The sequence below is a fragment of the Hordeum vulgare genome, chromosome 1H, assembly GCF_904849725.1.
Source record: "Hordeum vulgare subsp. vulgare chromosome 1H, MorexV3_pseudomolecules_assembly, whole genome shotgun sequence".
NCBI lineage: Eukaryota > Viridiplantae > Streptophyta > Magnoliopsida > Poales > Poaceae > Hordeum > Hordeum vulgare.
The window spans coordinates 480,104,798-480,128,277 of NC_058518.1; the positions used below are offsets into that span (position 1 = coordinate 480,104,798).

Consider the following 23,480-nt stretch of genomic DNA (forward strand, 5'->3'; position numbering starts at 1 on the left):
GACCAGGCATTTTGAGCTTGAGGTAGACATAGCACGGGCGAGCCATGAAGCGGGCGTAAGCCGGTCGCCCAAACAGCGCATGGTAGGGGCTTTTCAATTTGACCACCTCGAAGATTAGAGACTCCGACCTATAATTCTGTGCAGTTCCAAACGCCACCGTGAGCCTGACCCGGCCTATGGGATAAGCCGACTTGCCTGGGACAATTCCGTGGAAAACCATGGTTGAAGGCATCAGGTCTTTTTCCAATAGATTCATCCTTTGGAAGGTGTCGAAGTATAAGATATTGATGCTGCTGCCACCATCCATTAGTACTTTTGATAGGGTGTAACCCCCAACTTGGGGAGCCACGACCAACGCCAGATCGCCCGGGTTATCAACTCTCGGCGGGTGATCCTCCCTGCTCCACGTTATGGTCTGCTCAGACCAATGGAGGTATCTGGGAATCGCCGGTTCAGACACACTGTACGCCCGGTGACTCACCTTCTTATCACGTCTGCAAGCATTAGTGGTGAAAACGTGATACTGCCCATTACTTAACTGCTTGGGGTTGCTGCGGAAGCCCCCATTATCGTCCTGACCCTGCGGAGCCCCCTGTGGGGGTGGCTGCTGGAAAGCTCCTGGCGGGTTGTACCGCCGCTGGTGGTGCACCGGGTATTGACCGCCGCCTGGCCGCGGGCCTCCCTGAGACCCCTGTTCGGGAAAGCCGTCGAAAGGGTTCTGTCTTTGGTTGGGCGCGGCGAATTGCTCCTGGCGCTGGTCCGGGTCATCGTTTTGACTCTTCTTGATCCCCTCCGCCCGAAACTCTCGCATCACGAAGCAGTTTTCCCAAGAGTGAGTCGCCGGGTCGTCTGCCGTGGCGTGGTGCGGGCAAGGGCCTTCGAGTAGCTCTTCATAGTTATGCGGCCTCTTCCCGCTGAACCCCTGATTCTTCTTTTTGCCGTTGTTGGCATTGGTGTTGGCGACTAAGTCCGAGGGCTCCTCTTGCGGTCTCTGCTTGCCATTGGTCCCTTGATTGTGACGGTTACGCCCCTGGAACTGGGTGTGATTTTTTGATGACTCGCCCTTCTTAGGCGAATTGGCCTTACCATCCTCGCCAGGATCTTTGGTATCATCGGCCTCAGCATATCTAGTGAGGGTGTCCATCAGTTCGCCCATGTCTTGGACCTTTCGTTTGAGTCGCCCCAATTTTTGCACCAAGGGTTCGTAGTGGCAATTGTGCTCGAGGATGAGCACAGCTTGAGCCGCCGTAATACGATCTGACGAATGAATAATTTCTGCAACCCGACGTGACCAATGATGGGCCGACTCATCCGGCGCTGAACACAGTGTTGTAGATCGACGATCGTCATCGGACGTTTGCAAGTTCCTCGGAAGTTTTTGATGAACCGCTCTTTTAACTCGGGCCAGGACTGGATGGAATTGGGAGGTAAGTTTTTCAACCAAGTGTGTGCTGACCCCTCGAGCATCATGGTGAAGTATCTGGCGCAAACCGCCTCGTTCACATCGAGCATGTCCATGGCGATTTCATAACTCTCGATCCATGACGCCGGTTCGAGGTCCGGGGTATAATTAGGCACTTTCCTTGGTCCCTTGAAGTCTTTGGGCATCTTTTCATTCCGAAGGGCGGGGGACAAGCATGGTACTCCAACTCGCCCTCCGCCCCCGGCGAGGGGGGCCGGGGCGTCTTGGGTGTTCGGGAGATCCCGGCCCGGCGGGTTCCGTTCAGGTGGGTTGTCCTGTGGGACGTGTCGCGGCCCGCTGTTCATGACAGGCTGGTCCTCTGGCCGGCTCCTGGTGTAACTTGCCTGAGGGGTGGAATGCAACCTCTCCAGGCTATGTGAGAACTGGGCGTTTTGAACTACCGCCGTTTTCAACATCTCGATGGCGTTCCTTGCTTCTATCTCGGCAGGGGTGTTGCCGTGAATCGGAAGAGACTCCAGATGGCGAGTTGCGGCAAGCACGTTATCCACCGGGTTGGAAAAGTGACCTTGAGGCGTCCGGAATCGGGGAATGTGATCTTCCACTGGCTGAGCCGGCGGGTTAGGCGGGCGGCCCGATCCTTCCCCCGGGGCGGCTCCTGCCCCAGGGGTTCGTGGAGTATCGAACAGGCGGGTTGGATTGAGATCATGGGGCAGGCGACCCTGGTGTCTCCGCTGATGGACGGCGTCGGACGCGTGCTGCTGTCTCTCGAGCCGCCAGTTGTCAGTGTTTAAACGCATCATTTCGGCCGTAATTTGAGCTTGCCGAGTCTCGATCCTGGCGGACTCTATCTCGGCGTCCCGATGAGCCTTTGCCACTGCCTCTCTGAGTTTTGCCAGTTCGGTGTTTATCTCCTCCTGGTTTTCTGGTGTGAGGGGAGTCGCCATTAGCCTTGTGATCTCCGCCGCTAAGTCCACCAGGACTGCGGCTGGGCTCCTGGACGTCTCACCGGTTCCATCGCCTCCAGTAGGGTTTTGTGTGGGCTGAGTCGCTCCTGCCATGTAGATGGAGATCTGAGTTGACCGGTGTAGTTTCCTGAGTTGCCGAGCGCTCTGGCTCCTCCGATCCCTGCGTGAACCCCACAAAGACCGGGCGAGTCAGATTTGGCGTTATCACTGGACGGACGTACCTAGCCGGCTCGACGATGTCGGTGGAGGTGTCCGGCTCAGGCGTGGATGATCCAATCATGCCGATGAAGATGTTGATCTTGCCGAAGGGGACCCTGTAACCAGATTCAATCGAATCCGCTTCAGGTCCCCACTGCTGGTTGTCGATGTAGGTTATCCCACGGCGGCTCCGAGTCATGAGTCCCGTCGCGTAGCTCCCAAACCCTGGTAGGGCTCCCTTTGAGAACTCAACTCCACCGTGCGTAGGCCCCACGGTGGGCGCCAACTGTCGTGGTTTTGTCACGGCAGATGTCCTCGTGAAAGGACTTAGTACTGGAGCCATCGCACCTTGGTGGCGACTAAAAGGGGTTTAAGCGGGAGAGACACGTCGATTTACCCAGGTTCGGCCCCTCGTGAGGAGGTAAAAGCCTACGTCCTGCTTTGGTGTGTATTGATATGGTTTCGATTACAAGGATGACGTAACTCGCCGAACCTAGCACTCGATGATTTCTAACCTGCCATCTCCTCCCCTGGGACTCGCCTTTATATACAGGTCGAACCCCTAGGGTTTACACGGGTACTTTCCTTCCTACAAGCCGTGACCCCTGTGGCTAAGTCGTCGTCTTCCAAAGCCTGGAGACCTTGTAGAAACAATAAACCGTCATACCACACTGATCCGGCCAGGACAAGGCCCAAACAATTGTTAAGGTGAATCGCCAGAGTGAATAACCCGATCCAACTAAGGCGGGTCATTCACAGGTAATATCCCAAGATAAACCCGGGCGTACACCGGGCCGGGCTTTGGAAAGCCCGAACCAAAAATCTCAGTCCGGAATCCGGTCCGACCCGATCAAAAAATTCAAATATTAGGCTCGAGTACTGCCTGAACGAACTAAAAAGGAGATTTTCGGCCCGGACCGGGTCGGGCCTCCTTGTAAAATGGCGATTTGTGCAAGCCCGAACTGCTGACTAGGCTTGAAAGCCCGGTTCGAACCCGCCCCGAACTGCAAGCCCGGCCTAAAAAACCCAGGCCGGGCTCGGGTCGGGTCATCGGGCCGGGCTGCCCATGCCCAGATTTACTTGACGGTAGGGACGCAGCAACTGTGGAGACCGAGATTTTACTGGCGATCTGCTTGTGTCTCTGGTGTGGTTCTCTTCATTTCGGCTCATCCAATTGTGTTGTGATTTTGTGTTGCTATTGCTATTACTAGGAGTAGTCAGCTGCTGCAGATCGACGGACCAGACTGCTCCAACCCAATCCAACAGTCAGGGCTGCTGGTCCGACTCCGACGGGTCGATAGGAACCGGACCTACTCGTTCCCTGGAGAAAAAAATCTCCACCTCCGCACCCCTCCGCCGCCGGGCCGCCTCCGCCGCGTCATCCCGCCTCCTCGTCCCCGCCGTCCCGCCGCTCCCGCGACCGCTCCTCCCCGGCCCCGCCGCCGGGTACCCTGATCCCGAGCGTCCCCGCATCGCCTCCCAGTCCCCACCCCGCCGGCGGCGCTACCGCGCTAGGTCACGGTGCCGGGCTGCGCCGCGCCGCCACCGCTCCTCTGTCACCCGCGGCGCCTCTCCTCTGCCGTCCCTCCACCGGGCGCCGCGCCTCTCTTGCCCAGGGCACGATGATGGCCTGGCGGATGCTGCGAAGAAAGGTCGGGCTTCTTCTTCTCTGAAATCTCTTTCATTGCCCGTTCCTAGGAGCGCGCTGTTAAGCACACACGATTTTCTCGCATGGAACAAACACGCCCGGAACCTCTGCAGCACGGGGCTAACAATTGGAGGCATAATTTGCAGGATGTCCACGCAGGTCTCCTGAATCTGGCCTTCCGCTCAGATCATGGTGGAACGAAGCATTTCGCCACTGGAACATTGGGAAAGCTATCACGTAAGCTCAATTGATGCCGCGCCGCAATTGCGTAGATCCATTTTAACTCGTTATTCGTCCAATCATTTGCTTTGCCAAGTAAAGCCCTAGTCTCTAGCATCGTTCTGTTTAGAAGGCCTCAAGCATTGCTAACACGTGCGCTGTTTGCGTGCCAAGAATCTTATCATGGCATTGACATTGATAATTCTTCACTGCTGCTGTTGTTTTTCGGAAATTCACCTCCACCTTTGCCATAGTATCATCTCTATAGTTGTGTGTTGAGAATGTGGTAGGTCTGTACTAAAGGGACCCTCCCCCTGTCACTGTTACTTTTCCATGTGAGTGAGATGAAGATGTATATGAATTTGTGCATCAAGAATCAAGAACGGATTGCAGAACTGTGAATCCACAATGGCCAATGGAAAATGTCTTTTGCCACTTCAAATGTTTTCTGTAGAATGTCCGCTCAAATTGCACTTTAATCGTAGTACGCTCTCTCACTTCAGTGTTGTCCTTCTCCTTTCACCCTTCTGTATTATTTTTCTATGTTTTTAGATCCTATATCTCGTCCATGTTGTTCCTATTCCTGTGTATTCAACTCCTGCATTCCAAGTGGCCCATAGTGTCTGTACAGCATATGTTACTATTTAAAAATGAATACTCTCTCTGTCCCAAAATAAGTGTCTCAATCTTAATACAATTTTGTATTAGAGTTAGTATAAAGTTAAGACAATTATTTTGGGACGGAGGGAGTAGATTACAATGCGGGAAGAACCCCCTCGGCATGTCATAAGTAGCAGTGATACCCTCAGCTTTATTCCATCCGGGAAATGACAAACGAGGCTAAATCCACACCATAGGATTTGAACCTTCATGCTAACGCCACCGCACACCCAATGCTGGGATATACTAAGTTCTTGGTTTATGATTTCTATTGGTTAGAGAAGAGTATTTCATATGTTGCACGATGAACTTAATGGGCTCAGACTCTAGATTGGCCATTCCGGTTTCCTCTCGGCTGTCATAATTGAATACTACAATTGCTTTGTGTATAGAGGTTTGGGGAATGCTTTCATTGTTGAGTTTAGCATAGTGAATTTTCATGAATTCCTTTTTGGTCACTTTTGTAAGAACAAGTACTCTCTTCCTTACTGGATACCTCATAAGTATATGCTTTTGTGATTTCATCAGTATTTAATTCCCAATTACAGAGTTCGTCCATGGCAATGGACTCCAAGGTGCTGCTAACTGCATGATCTCTAAACAGTCCACTATCAGGTATGCCAATCTGCTCTCCTGTTATCCAGGTGACATCACTACTCTTGTTACATCAACATACTCAACAAACTATGGCACACACTCAGTGCATCAAATTGAATTTGAGTCTTATCTCACACGAGGAATCTGAATCATATTTCTGTGGAAAAGCCAACCTTTACACCATGTTAATTTTCTGCACCCCACTAAATGACCTTGCAACTTTTGCATGGAGTCATGTATTTACATCTTACCTTATCTGACCTTGCTTGGGAAAGGCACTCACTAGGTTCTTTTACCATACTCTAATTCTACTGTATCTTTGTTTATCTCATCTTATGGAACTACTGTTCAGATTTTTTAGTTGTTAAATGTAGGTCTTGTTTTGTAGGTATGCTACTAGCAGTACATTGTTATTTGATGCATATTTTAGGATTTATATATATTAGGTGACAATACTGTCTTCTTTATAGGAATTTTCATGCAGGTGTGTATATGTTGGCATGGCACCAGAAAAAGGAGGATGTTGTTGGGCTAAAAGCACCGAAAAGGGAGAAGCGGGTGAGAAAGGAAACTAGGAGTCAACCTCCTGTAGAAGCGCCATATGTTGCACCAAAACCAAAGCTGACCAAATCATCGCCAGATAAAATTGTTGAAATTTTTGATGGGATGACATTGCGTGAGCTATCTAAACGATCCGGTGCAACCATCAATGCGCTTCAAAGCATACTTGCAGATCTTGGCGAAAGGGTTGAATCAGAGTTCGACTCTATTACCATCGACCTAGCTGAGCTAGTGGGTATGGTATGTATTTATAATCTTCCTTTTGTGACATCTACGTTTCTGTATGCTACTCTGAAGCATATTCATATTAGTAACCAGTCGTACCAGGATAACTTTATTTGCATGTCATATGAGACTAACTCAACGCGATGATGGCTATAAATTCACTCTAGATGTTGCATTTGACCTCATCTATCAAAATGATCTTGTTGCAAGGTGTGATATGGTGATGCTAAAACAGTATTTATTTCTTCAAATTCTTCTATTTTCTTAATGCTCTCATTAAGCAAGTTCAAGTTGTTAATTATGAGAATGGTGGATCCACTTGTGTTGGTTGACTTCCATTTAGCAAGTGTAGTCGTGCATTGTGGTTGGTTTGTAGTGCCCCCCCCCTTCTGACCATATATTCACAGACAACGGAATTGTTACTTGTTTAAACTTTACGTACACTGATGTTGTTATTAATTATATGTACTATTGTCTCCAGTTTACACCTAAGCTTTGTCATCATGAAATATTTATGCAGCTTTAGCAAAGCTTCTATTTCTTATGAATCATGATATAATCCATTTCTTTCTTCCTTCTTGCACAGGAACTTGGTGTTAATATCAGAAGAATGCACACGGGTGAAGGCACAGTTGAACCACGGCCTGCTGTTGTAACAGTTATGGGCCATGTTGATCATGGTAAAACATCGCTTCTGGATTCCCTACGGCAAACATCTGTTGCTGCTAAAGAAGCTGGTGGGATCACTCAACATATAGGTGCCTTTGTTGTCGAGATGCAATCTGGAGCCTCTATCACATTTCTTGATACACCAGGGCATGCTGCATTTAGTGCTATGCGGGCTAGAGGTGCAGCTGTCACAGATATTGTAGTGCTTGTGGTTGCAGCAGATGATGGTGTGATGCCTCAAACACTTGAAGCCATGTCGCATGCAAAAGCAGCAAATGTTCCAATTGTAGTCGCCATAAACAAATGTGATAAATCCGGAGCTGACCCTGAGAGGGTCAGAATTCAGCTTGGTTCTGAAGGATTGCTTTTGGAGGATATGGGTGGTGATGTACAGGTTGTTGAAATTTCTGCATTATCGAAACTTGGTTTGGATAAATTGGAAGAGGCTTTGTTCCTTCAGGCCGAGATAATGGACCTGAAAGCCAGAACAGATGGGCCTGCTCATGCTTTTGTGGTGGAGGCACGGGTGGACAGGGGCAGGGGACCACTTGCAACAACTATAGTTAAGTCCGGCACATTAGTTAGTGGACAATACATTGTTGTGGGTGCAGAGTGGGGAAGAATTAGATCACTTAGAGACACGGCAGGGAAAGTAACAGAGTCTGCAAAACCCGCCATGCCTGTTGAGATTGAGGGGCTGAGGGGCCTCCCAATGGCTGGGGATGATGTAGTGGTTGTTGACTCCGAGGAAAGGGCTAGAATGCTTAGTCAAGGGCGGAAGAAGAAACAGGAGAAAGATAGGCTTCGGAAGATTGATGAAAACATGACAGAGGAGGCAGAAATTGGAGAAGAGACTCCTGAAAGAGTTGAGATGCCCATAATCGTGAAAGCTGATGTACAGGGCAGTGTTCAAGCAGTTACAGATGCCTTAAGAAATCTTAATAGCCCACAGGTATTTTCTCGACTACATTGGATGCCTTATTTTTGTTTTTGTAGTCTCACAAACTTGACTACATAAGCACTCAAGCAGTGCTGAATTCCTGATCGCTGACCCTGCATTTTAGACCATATGTAGGTTTGTTCCGGTGGTTTCATATGATATATGTTCTATTTACAATATGCCAATATTTCTGTTAGATTCACAGTCATGCCTATGCTACCTTCTTTTTAGGTGTTTGTGAATATTGTTCATGTTGGCGTCGGCCCAGTAAGTGAACATGACATTGACCTGGCACAAGCATGCCGAGCCTGCATAGTTGGTTTCAACGTTCGTGATCCACCGAGTGCGATTACTCTAGGAGCAACACAAGCCAACATAAAGGTACCACGTTTATTATTGCTATAGTGCATGTACTGCTTTTGATTAAGTGTACACTTTTGGTAGAAATCAAGTTTTATGGCTTGGATGTTGGTGGTGATTTTTTGTGTCATATTTTCATGCTCAGTGTAGGATGTAAATATGCCTTCTGGGTTACGTGCAAAGAGGATAGATCTTACCAGAAGATAACATTTTCTCTTTCTCTTGTTTCTGGTGTTTCTTTACATTGTATAGACACTAGGATATGTTATAGTGAATTTAGAAAGAGTAAAAATAATTCAACTCTTATGTGTCTGGAATTGAGGATATGGCCTACATCATATTGACCTCATTAAATACTCTGGTGTTTCTTTACATTGTATAGACACTAGGATATGTTATAGTGAATTTAGAAAGAGTAAAAATAATTCAACTCTTATGTGTCTGGAATTGAGGATACGACCTACATCATATCGACCTCATTAAATACTGGACTTGGAGTATGATAAGAGAATCCGGATCTCAACCTCTGATCAATTTTGAATGTCATACAGGAAGTCAGATTGCCCATGTCCCTCTAATATTGCAGGGTATACTGCAATGGAGTGCTCTTTTCACTTTTCTTGAAGCACCATTTGTTTTGGTGGTTCATGTGAACCATATAACCTTGATTTAGTTTTCATATCCTGAGTTAAGTCTGGTCCCATTCTATATGTCCCAACAAGTACACAACATATGTCCCCAAAAGGAAAGTATATGATACATATTGTTAAGGGTCTAAATTTGCTCGTTGATTTTTTTAGCCTTTTTTACTCTGAAACTGGAAAATGAGTTTAGCTGACTTGACCATGTCTACTCTTCAGATTTTGCTGCACAAGGTGATTTACCATCTCCTTGAGGATATGGGAAGGCTGATTGTGGAGAAGGCACCAGGGACTGCTGAAACCCAAATTTCAGGGGAGGCTGAGGTCCTGAACATATTCGAGCTGAAAGGGCGTAGCAAGTCAAAAGGGCCAGACATCAAGATTGCTGGCTGCCGGATAACCGATGGGCGCTTTAGCAGAACTGGAACCATGCGACTGTTGAGAAGCGGAGACGTTGTCTTTGAGGGTCCTTGTTCTTCGCTGAAGCGAGAGAAGCAGGATGCTGACACGCTCGACAAGGGTAGCGACTGTGGATTGGTGATCGAGGACTGCGACGAATACCAGGTTGGGGATACCATCCAGTGCTTGGAGCAGGTGATCAGGAAGCCCAAGTTCATATCGACACAAAGCGGCGCAGTCCGTATAGAGTGCTGATTGAGGATAATCGTTTGTCGCCAGCATGATCCCATTGCTGCGAATTCAACCATTTGTTTGAACTGACCAAAATTTTGACGATGTAGCTTACTATTTTGTTATCGTGCAAGGGGCTAGATGCAAGTTGCAACAACACCCAGCACCTATCGATGTTGTACGCCTAGATAAAGATTGAGATGCTTTGGCACTGATGAACTGTGTAACATTTGAGAGAGGAAACTGGAGTCATATATTCTTGCAGTTTTCATAAGTTCTGCAATCAATGTAGAGGGAAGGCTAATTACTATCCCCAAATGATGCAAAAGGCACAGTTTAATGTTACGTTATTACTATATGATCTTATCAATGGTTTGCACGCTTGAAATTATAAGGCATATTTGAGAAGCTAATATTTAACTGGGTTATTGTCTTGGAAATATTTTGCTTCGATCAGTTTGTGGTCCAACAAAATGTTTTAGCTAAGGTTCTATATTATTACTGGATGAGCGATTGGCCTATTTGTAATTACTGGGATGAAGCATAACTGTTACAAGAACACATCTCATTATTTTTATCATTTAGAATTTGCTGATTTCTTGGACAATTAAAATGGATGTTTTCCAAGATATATCTTTGACAAATTATTAGTGTAGGTTTGTCGATTATTCGAGACAAAATTGATGGCAACATAAAGTGATTTCATTGCGAATCCATCAATATCGGTTGTGTTTCGCATAATCTAGAAAAAAAAAGCGCATCAAATGGTTCAAATATTGTTGGGAGAAAAACGAGGCCTTGCTCAATGCTTGCTCAAGTCATCTGGTTGATTTATAGTTTCATCATTACGTAGTGGTGCACTATAAGCTCAGCCGAGAAACCCCAAAGGTGTTCGTTCACTGTCCTTACAGAGTGACAGAGATAGCAGCACATCATTGAACATGGCCGAACCATAAGAGCAACTCCAACCGATCGACCAAAACGGACGACGTTTTTATCCTTTTTTATTCGTTTGGATCGGCCGTCAGCTCGGTGTCCGCTCATTTTTCATTTTGGGTCGGTTGTGCGTCCAACACACACGACCCATTTCATGGACCCATTTCATGTCCGCATGCAAATTTAGAAGGGCAATGGTCATGCTGCCCATCAAAGTTCATGCCGACACCATGCCAACGACCGACATACAATGCCAGCCTCCAAAAAGAACATAACACAGCCTGCTAACGCGTTTGCCAGCGGTCGGCGCACATGTAACACCCAAAAAAGGTTTGTAGTTCGACCACGCCGTCTCGGTCGGTGGCGCCTGCGGCCATTGATCAGTCCTCGTCGAACTTGAGCATGTCGGCCTGCATCTTCTCGAACCATGGCCTCTTCCTCGGTGATATGGTGTTGAGTCCACCTTCATGATCTCCACCCCCGTCATCATGCTAGCGAGGGCAACTTCTTTCGTCTTGGTCTTGGCATTGGCGGTCTCGATCTCGAGCATCCTTGCTTGCTTCTCCGTCTCCATCTCGAACATTTTCGCTTGCTTCTCCGTCTCCATCTCGAGCCTCCTCCTTTGAATCTCCATGAAGGCGTTCACATGATCTTCCTTGTCTTTCCGGCGCTTCTCCTTCCTTGAGTCTTTCTTGGTCATCATGTCCTCTACGGTAGCGATCAAGGCGTTGGACGCCGCGTCCCGCTTGTCCTCCTTCTTGGAGTTGGTCTTCCCCCGCGGTCGTGTCTTCTCGCCATCCACAACCTCTTCCTCGTCTTTCTTCCCACCATTCGCCATGAGGACAACATATCGCACCTTGAACTTCTCCTCTTCGTTGATGACCCTCCAACAATGCGAGAGGTTGAATGACTTGCCTTCATGTTGAACCATGAAAGCTTTCAAAGCTTGGAAGGCCTACAAATGGATAGCATGCAAGCATATGGGCAAATGTGTATGCAAATGGACATGCAAAACAGAATGAAAACGAAGTGGTCTGCATGCATACCATGTCTTGTATGCCGATGCCGCTCACGGGACGTGCCTTGATGCTCGCAAGAGTGGCGTAGAAGTCGATGGGTGCGGGCGTGGGGGTGGAAGGAGCCACCACGCTCACCTCCGGCGAGCATTCCCCGGAGAGTCGGGAGGCCTGCGCGTAGACGTGGAAGCTGGATCGGGTGCGTCTCCGACCCGCGTGGCGACTCCGGTAGCACCATCCGTGGGAACATGGACGAGCCGGTGCTGGTCGCGGCCACGACGGCGGTGACGAGCACGTGCTGGCCAGGGTTTAACCCTAGGTAGAAAAGGGCCTCCTTCATTGCCGCAGCGATGCTTGCGTTGGTGTCCTCCTGCTGCGCGGCGGCCGCAACTTCTTCCCTTGCATCCGCCGTATGCCCCCGGCCCTTCCTCTTGGCCGACTGCACGACCCGTTCCTCCGGCGTCAACTTCTTCTTGGGCGGCGCTGCGGTCTGGCGAGGGGCGCGGAGCTTGCCTTTGCCGGAGGGGGCGGAGGCGAGGAAGGCGAGGCCGACGGCGGCATAGGTTCGTCCATGCGCGCGCGCAGGCGGTAGGTTTTGGAAATTGGAGGGAAATGGCGTGGGCGGGCGGGCCAGGGGGACTTGTTGCCGCGCGCGTCCTCCTCGTGTCCGCGCCGACGCAAATGAGGCCCAAATTTAGACCGCGAATGGGTCGGTAGGCGGACGAAAAGCGGACGCGCGTCCGTTTGGATCGACACGTTGGGCCGACTTTTCTGTCCGTACCGACCTAAACAAACGCGGAGCGTTGGATTTGCTAAGTGTAGTCTAATCATTCAAAACCCCCCAGCCAAGTTCAGAGTCAGTAAACCAACCTGTCAGAAACAAGATGAGATAAATTAACTACCTGTCAGAAACAAGACGGGAAAAAGAAAAAAGCGACCAAGTTCAGGCTTGGTCGAGTCACACCTGAAGAATCAGGTGGAAATCTGACGACCCAAGTTGTCAGAGAGCGATTCTTCATCACAAGGTCTTCTACCACACAAATATTTTTTGGAACTTTTTGAATTTTTTTACTATTTGTTTTAATTTTTTTCGTCGACATGGATGCAGGTGAGCTCGGGAACCAAATCGCCGCCGCTGTGAGTCTCTTTTTCTTTTGCATCTTCTTCCAAACGGTAATGTCCAGGCGGAATATTACAGTGAAAACAATTGGACCATCATAAGAATCAAGTGCACTGTTTTCGCTCTTTTCAGTTCTCCCCCCGTCGTCTCTTCTCTTTTGAGAGGAAACTGATAAGATAAGCCACATATGTCAGTCCCCACTCCATTCAACCGAGCAACAACAGTTTTTAGTAATCCAATCTATCGCAGTTGCTTCAAATGCATATATACCTCATTGCTGTCGACGGGCATTTTTCAGAAAAGAGCAAGTGCTATCAACCATGGAATAGGAACAAGTAAGTCCGCGCATTTTACATAGGATCGCACAATGGAAACAGCCATCAGAGAGCAGTGCTCAGGATGAACTAAAGGAGCAAAAATGAAAAAATAAGACCAAGGTTCAGACATTCTCAATTCACCTGATTATCAGGTGGATATGTGACGACCCAAGTTGTCACAGAGCTTTTCATCACTACCTTAGTCTTCTTTTTTATGTGTGGGGTGAGAGAGGCTCGAACTCTCGACCTCAGGATCACTCGCATATTGTATAAGCTATGAGACCTACGCGCTAGCCAACTGCGCCACCACCCCAATTGGTGTTTTTGAAGCGTAACGAAAGCCCTTGTTAGGAAAGGGACCATCCAAATCACGGACAGCTCCTATTTTGTGGATGTTTACACTGACATGTATACAGCTCATGGATGGTTCTAGTTTATTTATCGTTTATTTATACGGACGTATAAAGGCCAGGAGCTACATAAATTGAATAATTCTTCCGATCACGCACTTGGAAACACAAGGTGCAATTGTTTCTAACAAAGGAAAAAAGAAAACCAGATGTAGTTTTCCAAATCAGTTGAGCGTCCATGGTTAATTCGACATAGACACAGGGCATCAACTAGTAGCATCACTTCATATTTTTTGAATGGAAAAGCAAAATAGATCACCACCTTGCCATATGCAGTGGGACTGCCAGAGTTCACATTTACATATCATCGAACAAAGCGTTTCCTTGGATCAGATGTGTATTGGTCACAAAAAAAATGAACCAAGGCAAGCATATGTTTTTAGTATAGCTCATCAAATATTTAGTACAAAGCAGCACACATTGAACCTCCAATCCTGAAAGTTGAAATATGACAATTTCACCTTCTTGTAGAGCAAAAGTGGAGGGTCGGAGTCTTCAGCTTCGACTGTTACCTGAACATTCCTTCCTGCAGGCTTCAGCCACAAGGTGGATGGAAAGAACACCCCTAGGTGCTGACAGCGTGATTCAGCCCAGAAATTGCAGGTGTACATCAGTATTCATTCGTCCAGACCAACTAAATACACCGAGCAGATCACATCGAGCTTCAGTCAAAAGAGACATTTCACCGACTTTAGTAGTACTTTGTTGAAAGGAGGATACTGAATACAATAACTTAGGAATTTAGATTCTTACTTCTCCTGGAGAGGCCCTATATCCTCAATAATCATAGCTGCACAGAAAACCAAGTAATAAAAGCTTTAGTATATACATGAAAGGAAAATGTCAAGATAAAAGGTTCAACATAACTGTCCATCTTTTGTATCAATCAGTCATATATATACAATCATTTTGCCCCTGTAAACAGCATTGCAATGGTGGAGTAATCGCTCTGAGCAAATTTAAATTACAAACAAAATATCTAAGACTAAGCTCTGGTTGGTGTATTTTAGAGAAGTTCCGTTTAGTGAAACTACAGAAGCGAAGGTCTCGAGACTTTAGCATTTGAAAGAATTTATGAATGTGCGAAACTTATACAGCTAAAGGGATTATCTAAGCACAAACCAGCAGGAGATGCAAACAAACAAAGGCATGATGATTTTTCTGAAGGAGAAATCAAACCATGATAACACTAATCGGGCAAGATACACAGAATTAGTAATCTTAATTTGACGAATATTGCAGAAATGTTAGTAAAATATTCGAACCTTGAGAAGCTAACCCAAACCAAGAGGGCAATTTAATACTCTGTGAGACAAGAAATGCAGATACTACAATAGTAAGTTCTGAAACACCATATTGTAGCACTTTTATGAAAAAACTAGATGATGAAAGGCGCGTGTTGCTGCGCCCGTCTAATTGAACACTATAATATTAATGATCGATGAAATTATAGAGGCGTTATACTATAAAGAATTGGTATACATATTATGACATAATAACATGTAAATTAATTAGTAACTTCTGTAGGAATATCTTAGTGGATATACGACCAGGGAAGTATCTCGTGCCTGATATTAGGGCACATTTATATAAAAGTACATTTATTTTATTATTATTATTAATATTGATCATTAAGGCAATGTATGTGGAAGAAATTTCTACAAATATATGTGGAAAAGCTAGATTAACCGTATGCCTAGCAGGGACGGATTGCGTGTTAATATATAGCACAAGATATACAAGGTAGTTATGCCTAAGGATTGATCTCCAAGTCATATCCCTTCGGCATATATGATTTAAACCAACTTATCTCTAAGTCTAGATTATCTCTATACGGTTTATACAATACCGTAGATTACAACTTCCAACACTCCCCCTCAATCGAAACTATCTAAGTTAAGATTGTGTCTAAAAGAAGCTAGCTGCTGTGCTGTCAATGGTTTTGTGAAGCCATCTGCCACTTAATCTCCAGTGGGTACAAACCGAATGTTTAACTGCTTGCTGGCTACCCTTTCACGAACAAAATGATAGTCAATCTCTATATGCTTAGTTCTGGCATGGAAGATAGGATTAGCAGAGAGATACGTAGCACCAAGGTTGTGACACCAAAGAGATGCTGATGTTGGATGTGAGACACCCAATTCTGTCAACATATTCTGCACCCATATGATTTCAGCAGTAGCATTTGCTAGTGATTTATACTCAGCTTCTGTGCTTGATCTAGACACATTAGCTTGCTTGCGAGCACTCCAGAAGACTAAGTTGCTGCCCAAGAAAACTGCAAATCCCCCTGTTGACCTCCTGTCATCAGGGCATCCTGCCCAATCTGCATCAGAGAAGGCACTGACTAGCATTGAGTCTGACTTACCAAGCTTAAGCCCATGGCCTTTGGTTGCTTGAAGATACCTAAGTATTCTTTTAACAGCTGCAAAATGTACGCTGGTTGGAGCATGTAAGAACTGGCAAACTTTATTCACTGAGTATGAAATGTCTGGCCTAGTCAACGTTAAGTACTGTAGAGCTCCTACAATACTTCTGTATTTTGTAGCATCTTCTGGCACAAGAACCTTCCCAGAATAAAGAGACAGTTTTTCAAAAGTTGACAAAGGAGTAGGAGATGGCTTACAATTCTTCATGCCTGCTCTCTGAAGAATATCCTGCACATATTTTTCTTGTGATAACACAATGCCATTTGTCACATGTTTTACCTCAATGCCAAGGAAGTAGTGTAGATCACCAAGATCTTTGAGAGCAAAATCCATACGCAAATCCTTGAGAAGGGCTTCAACAGCTTGAGGGCATGAACTGGTGATAATTATATCATCAACATAAATGAGCATATAAATAGCGACTCCTTTCCTATGATAAAAGAATAATGAAGTGTCACCCTTTGAGGACATAAAACCCAAAGACTGTAATTTGGAGGACAACCTATAGTACCAAGCTCTTGGTGCTTGTTTCAGACCATACAAAGCTTTGTCAAGTCGGCAAACATGATGTGGGAATTGTGAATTCTCATATCCAGGAGGTTGCCTCATAAACACTTCCTCTTCCAGAACACCATGCAAAAACGCGTTCTTCACATCTAATTGTCGTATGCACCAATTTCTAGATACTGCTACTGAAAGAATAATTCGAATAGTGGCAGCTTTTACTACAGGACTGAAAGTGTCCTCATAGTCAAGCCCGCACCTTTGCTTAAAACATTTTGCAACCAACCGAGCCTTGTACCTGTCAATGGTGTCATCAGACTTCCTTTTAACTTTATAGACCCATTTGCAGCCAATGATATTTCTACCCTTGACAGGAGGAACAAGTTGCCACGTGTTGTTCTCCATGAGAGCAGAGTACTCCTCATCCATAGCAGCTTTCCAGTTGGACTCACTGAGAGCCTCATCCAAGGTTTGTGGTTCACCTGTAGAACAGAAAGAACCCCAGCGTACACAACCATCTTTATAAAGTTTAGGCTTATAAATGCCACTACGAGACCTGGTTTGAAGTTGATCAGGTGGCGGCGGCGGTGGTCGAGACAATGCCTGTTGGAGAGGAGGCGGATGCACGGGAGAAGCGGCGGTTGCACCGTCGGCGGACGAGGCGCCATGCAGATCAGTCGAGGTGCCGCCACGTGGAGTCGCCTGAGTGGATGCATGGGGGCGACCAGTGACGGGCGAGGCGCACGGAGACTGTTGGGGAACGTCGCATGGGAAACAAAAAATTTCCTACGCGCACGAAGACCTATCATGGTGATGTCCATCTACGAGAGGGGATGTGTGATCTACGTACCCTTGTAGACCGTACAGCAGAAGCGTTTAGTGAACGCGGTTGATGTAGTGGAACGTCCTCACGTCCCTCGATCCGCCCCGCGAACAATCCCGCGATCAGTCCCACGATCTAGTGCCGAACGGACGGCACCTCCGCGTTCAGCACACGTACAACTCGACGATGATCTCGGCCTTCTTGATCCAGCAAGAGAGACGGAGAGGTAGATGAGTTCTCCGGCAGCGTGACGGCGCTCCGGAGGTTGGTGGTGATCTTATCTCAGCAGGGCTCCGCCCGAGCTCCGCAGAAACGCGATCTAGAGGTAAAACCGTGGAGATATGTGGTCGGGCTGCCGTGACAAAGTTGTCTCAAATCAGCCCTAAAACCCCACTATATATAGGAGGAGGAGGGGGGAGCCTTGCCTTGGGGTCCAAGGACTCCCAAGGGGGTCGGCCGAACCAAGGGGGAAGGTCTCCCCCCCCAAACCGAGTCCTACTTGGTTTGGAAGGTGGAGTCCTTCTTCCCTTTCCCACCTCCTTCTTTTTTTTTTCTTTGATTTTTCTTCCAATGCGCATAGGGCTCTTTTGGGCTGTCCCACCAGCCCACTAAGGGCTGGTGCGGCACCCCCAATGCCTATGGGCTTCCTCGGGGTGGGTTGCCCCCCCCCCCCCCGGTGAACTCCCGGAACCCATTCGTCATTCCCGGTACATTCCCGGTAACTCCGAAAACTTTCCGGTAATCAAATGAGGTCATCCTATATATCAATCTTCGTTTCCGGACCATTCCGGAAACCCTCGTGACATCCGTGATCTCATCCGGGACTCCGAACAATATTCGGTAACCAACCATATAACTCAAATACGCATAAAACAACGTCGAACCTTAAGTGTGCAGACCCTGCGGGTTCGAGAACTATGTAGACATGACCCGAGAGACTCCTCGGTCAATATCCAATAGCGGGACCTGGATGCCCATATTGGATCCTACATATTCTACGAAGATCTTATCGTTTGAACCTCAGTGCCAAGGATTCATATAATCCTGTATGTCATTCCCTTTGTCCTTCGGTATGTTACTTGCCCGAGATTCGATCGTCAGTATCCGCATACCTATTTCAATCTCGTTTACCAGCAAGTCTCTTTACTCGTTCCGTAATACAAGATCCCGCAACTTACACTAAGTCACATTGCTTGCAAGGCTTGTGTGTGATGTTGTATTACCAAGTGGGCCCCGAGATACCTCTCCGTCACACGGAGTGACAAATCCCAGTCTCGATCCATACTAACTCAACGAACACCTTCGGAGATACCTGTAGAGCATCTTTATAGTCACCCAGTTACGTTGCGACGTTTGATACACACAAAGTATTCCTCCGGTGTTAGTGAGTTATATGATCTCATGGTCATAGGAACAAATACTTGACACGCAGAAAAACAGTAGCAATAAAATGACACGATCAACATGCTACGTCTATTAGTTTGGGTCTAGTCCATCACTTGATTCTCCTAATGACGTGATCCAGTTATCAAGCAACAACACCTTGTTCATAATCAGAAGACACTGACTATCGTTGATCAACTGACTAGCCAACTAGAGGCTTGCTAGGGACAGTGTTTTGTCTATGTATCCACACATGCATATAAGTCTTCATTCAATACAATTATAGCATGGATAATAAACGATTATCTTGATACAGGAATTATAATAATAACTATATTTATTATTGCCTCTAGGGCATAATTCCAACAGTCTCCCACTTGCACTAGAGTCAATAATCTAGCCCTCACATCATCATGTGAATTACATTGTAATAAATCTAACACCCATACAGTTCTGGTGTTGATCATGCTTTGCCCGTGGAAAAGGTTTAGTCAGCGGGTCTGCTACATTCAGATCCGTGTGCACTTTGCATATATTTACGTCCTCCCCTTCGACGTAGTCGCGGATGAGGTTGAAGCATCGTTTGATGTGTCTGGACTTCTTGTGAAACCGTGGTTCCTTTGCTAGGGCAATGGCACCCGTGTTGTCACAGAACAAGGTTATTGGATTCAGTGCGCTTGGCACCACTCCAAGATTCGTCATGAACTGCTTCATCCAGACACCCTCCTTAGCCGCCTCCGAGGCAGCCATGTACTCCGCTTCACATGTAGAATCTGCTACGACGCTCTGCTTGGAACTGCACCAGCTTACCGCACCCCCATTAAGAATAAATATGTATCCGGTTTGCGACTTAGAGTCGTCCGGATCTGTGTCAAAGCTTGCATCGACGTAACCTTTTACGGCGAGCTCTTCGTCACCTCCATACACGAGAAACATCTCCTTAGTCCTTTTCAGGTACTTCAGGATATTCTTGACCGCCGTCCAGTGATCCACTCCTGGATTACTCTGGAACCTACCTGCCATACTTATGGCCAGGCTAACGTCCGGTCTAGTGCACAACATTGCATACATGATAGAACCTATGGCTGAAGCATAGGGGACGGAGCGCATATGCTCTCTATCTTCATCAGTTGCTGGGCACTGAGTCTTACTCAATCTCGTACCTTGTAAAACTGGCAAGAACCCTTTCTTGGACTGTTCCATTTTGAACCTCTTCAAAACTTTATCAAGGTATGTGCTTTGTGAAAGTCCTATTAGGCGTTTTGATCTATCCCTGTAGATCTTAATGCCTAGAATGTAAGCAGCTTCTCCTAGGTCCTTCATAGAGAAACTTTTATTCAAGTAATCCTTTATGCTCTCCAAAAACTCCACGTTGTTTCCAATCAACAATATGTCATCCACATATAATATTAGAAACGCCACAGAGCTCCCACTCACTTTCTTGTAAATACAAGATTCTCCAACCACTTGTATAAACCCAAATGCTTTGGTAACCTCATCAAAACGTTTGTTCCAACTCCGAGATGCTTGCACCAGTCCATAAATGGATCGCTGGAGCTTGCACACCTTGTTAGCATTCTTAGGATCGACAAAACCTTCTGGTTGCATCATATACAACTCTTCCTTAAGGAAACCGTTAAGGAACGCCGTTTTGACATCCATCTGCCAGATTTCATAATCGAAAAATGCATCTATTGCTAACATGATTCTGACGGACTTAAGCATCGCTACAGGTGAGAATGTCTCATCGTAGTCAACTCCTTGAACTTGTGAAAAACCCTTTGCCACAAGTCGAGCTTTTTAAACGGTCACATTGCCGTCAGCGTCCGTCTTCCTCTTAAAGATCCATTTGTTCTGAATAGCCTTGCGGCCCTCAGGCAGTACTTCCAAAGTCCACACTTTGTTCTCATACATGGATCCTATCTCGGACTTCATGGCTTCTAGCCATTTGTTGGAATCTGGGCCCACCATTGCTTCTTCATAATTTGCAGGTTCATTGTTGTCTAACAACATGATTGATAACACGGGATTACCGTACCACTCTGGAGCAGCACGTGGTCTCGTCGACCTGCGTGGTTCGACAGAAACTTGAACCGGAGTTTCATGATCATCATCATTAACTTCCTCCTCAACCGGCGTCGCAACGACAAAGGTTTCCCCTTGCCCTGCGCCACCATCCAGAGGGATGAGAGGTTCGACAACCTCGTCAAGTTCTATCTTCCTCCCACTCAATTCTCTCGAGAGAAACTCCTTCTCGAGAAAAGCTCCGTTTTTAGCAACAAACACTTTGCCCTCGGATTTGAGATAGAAGGTGTACCCAACTGTCTCTTTTGGGTAACCTATGAAGATGCACTTTTCCGCTTTGGGTTCCAGCTTTTCAGGCTGAAGCTTTTTGACATAAGCATCACATCCCCAAACTTTAAGAAACGACAACTTTGGCCTTTTGCCATACCACAGTTCGTATGGTGTCGTCTCAACGGATTTTGATGGTGCCCTATTTAAAGTGAATGCAGCTGTTTCTAATGCATAACCCCAAAATGATAATGGCAAATCGGTAAGAGACATCATAGATCGCACCATCTCTAATAAAGTACGATTACGACGTTCGGACACACCATTACGCTGTGGTGTTCCAGGCGGTGTCAACTGTGAAACAATTCTACATTGTCTTAAGTGAGCACCAAACTCGAAACTCACATATTCACCCCCATGATCAGACCGTAGGAATTTGATCTTCTTGTTACGATGATTTTCAACTTCACTCTGAAATTGCTTGAACTTTTCAAATGTTTCAGACTTGTGCTTCATTAAGTAGACATAACCATATCTACTCAAATCGTCAGTGAAGGTGAGAAAATAACGATATCCGCCGCATGCCTCTACGCTCATCGGACCACACACATCGGTATGTATGATTTCCAACAAGTCACTTGCACGCTCCATTGTTCCGGAGAACGGAGTTTTAGTCATCTTTCCCATGAGGCATGGTTCGCACGTGTCAAGTGAATCAAAGTCAAGTGACTCTAAAAGTCCATCAGCATGGAGTTTCTTCATGCGCTTTACACCAATATGACCTAAGCGGAAGTGCCACAAAAATATGGCGCTATCATTGTTAACTCTAACTCTTTTGGTCTCAATGTTATGTATGTGTGTATCACTATCAAGATTCAATATGAACAATCCTCTCACATTGGGTGCATGACCATAAAAGATGTTACTCATAGAAATAGAACAACCATTATTCTCTGACTTAAAAGAGTAACCGTCTCGCAATAAACAAGATCCAGATATAATGTTCATGCTCAACGCAGGCACTAAATAACAATGATTTAAGTTCATAACTAATCCTGATGGTAACTGAAGTGAAACTGTGCCGACGGCGATTCCATCAACCTTGGAACCATTTCCTACGCGCATCGTCACTTCATCTTTCGCCAGCCTTCGTCTATTCCGCAGTTGCAGTTTCGAGTTGCAAATATGAGCAACAGAACCGGTATCGAATACCCAGGCACTACTACGAGAGCCGGTTAAGTACACATCAATAACATGTATATCAAATATACCTGATTTTTCTTTGGCCGCCTTCTTATCAGCCAGATACTTGGGGCTATTGCGCTTCCAGTGACCCATATCCTTGCAATAGTAACACTCTGTTTCAGGCTTAGCTCCAGCTTTGGGTTTCTTCGTCGGACTGGCAACAGGCTTGCCGCTCTTCTTTGAATTACCCTTCTTGCCTTTGCCGTTTCTCTTGAAACTAGTGGTCTTATTCACCATCAACACTTGATGCTCTTTACGGAGTTCAGACTCTGCGACTTTCAGCATCGCAAACAACTCGCCGGGAGACTTGTTCATCCCTTGCATGTTGTAGTTCAACACAAAGCCTTTATAGCTTGGCGGCAGTGATTGAAGGATTCTGTCAGTGATAGCTTCTTGCGGGAGTTCAATCCCCAGCTCAGCTAGACGGTTTGAGTACCCAGACATTTTGAGCACATGTTCACTGACAGATGAGTTCTCCTCCATCTTGCAAGCATAGAATTTATTGGAGGTCTCATACCTCTCGATCCGGGCGTTTTTCTGAAAGATAAACTTCAACTCTTGGAACATCTCAAATGCTCCATGACGCTCAAAGCGACGTTGAAGTCCCGGTTCTAAGCCAAACAAGACTGCACATTGAACTACTGAGTAGTCCTCCTTACGTGCTAACCAAGCGTTCTTAACATCCTGATCAGCCGTAGCGGGTGGTTCATCTCCTAGCGCAGCATTAAGGACATAATCCTTCTTCCCAGCTTGTAAGATTAGCTTAAGATTACGAGCCCAGTCTACAAAGTTGCTTCCATCATCTTTCAACTTAGCTTTCTCTAGGAACGTATTAAAATTCAGGATGACTGTCGCGTGAGCCATGATCTACAACACAAATATATTCAAAGTGGACTTAGACTATGTTCAAGATAATTAGAGTTTAACTTAATCAAATTACTCGCTAAACTCCCACTCAAAAAGTACATCTCTCTAGTCATTTGAGTGGTTCATGATCCACTTACACTAGCTCAAGTCCGATCATCACGTGAGTTGAGCATAGTTTCAGTGGTAAGCATCCCCATGCTAATCATATCATCTATATGATTCATGATCGACCTTTTGGTCTCATGTGTTCCAAGGCCATGTATGCACATGCTAGGCTCGTCAAGCTTAACCCGAGTGTTCCGCGTGCGCAACTGTTTTGCACCCGTTGTATGTGAACGTTGAGTCTATCACACCCGATCATCACGTGGTGTCTCGAAACGACGAACTGTAGCAACGGTGCAC

At 46.4% G+C, this 23,480-nt stretch overlaps 1 protein-coding gene and 1 non-coding gene across 3 annotated transcripts; one reads left to right on the forward strand and one right to left on the reverse strand.

Moving 5' to 3' along the window:
* Positions 1 to 3,921: 3,921 nt before the first annotated feature.
* LOC123447350 (translation initiation factor IF-2) lies at positions 3,922 to 10,124 on the forward strand. Of its 2 annotated transcripts, XM_045123948.1 has the most exons (7): positions 3,922 to 4,238; positions 4,381 to 4,471; positions 5,662 to 5,728; positions 6,181 to 6,511; positions 7,083 to 8,117; positions 8,337 to 8,486; positions 9,326 to 10,124. In XM_045123948.1, the coding sequence occupies exons 1-7, from the start codon at positions 4,209 to 4,211 to the stop codon at positions 9,758 to 9,760; spliced, it is 2,139 nt and encodes a 712-aa protein (XP_044979883.1). In that variant the 5' UTR covers positions 3,922 to 4,208; the 3' UTR covers positions 9,761 to 10,124. The 2 variants fall into 2 exon arrangements, with proteins under 2 accessions (XP_044979883.1, XP_044979891.1); XM_045123956.1 differs by lacking the exons at positions 3,922 to 4,238; positions 4,381 to 4,471 and having other exon boundaries at positions 6,195 to 6,511.
* Positions 10,125 to 13,344: 3,220 nt separating this feature from the next.
* On the reverse strand, positions 13,345 to 13,438 carry TRNAM-CAU. The gene is made up of 2 exons: positions 13,401 to 13,438; positions 13,345 to 13,380 (listed from the first exon to the last, which is right to left on the reverse strand). It is a non-coding gene; the product is annotated as a tRNA-Met (tRNA).
* Positions 13,439 to 23,480: the final 10,042 nt, after the last annotated feature.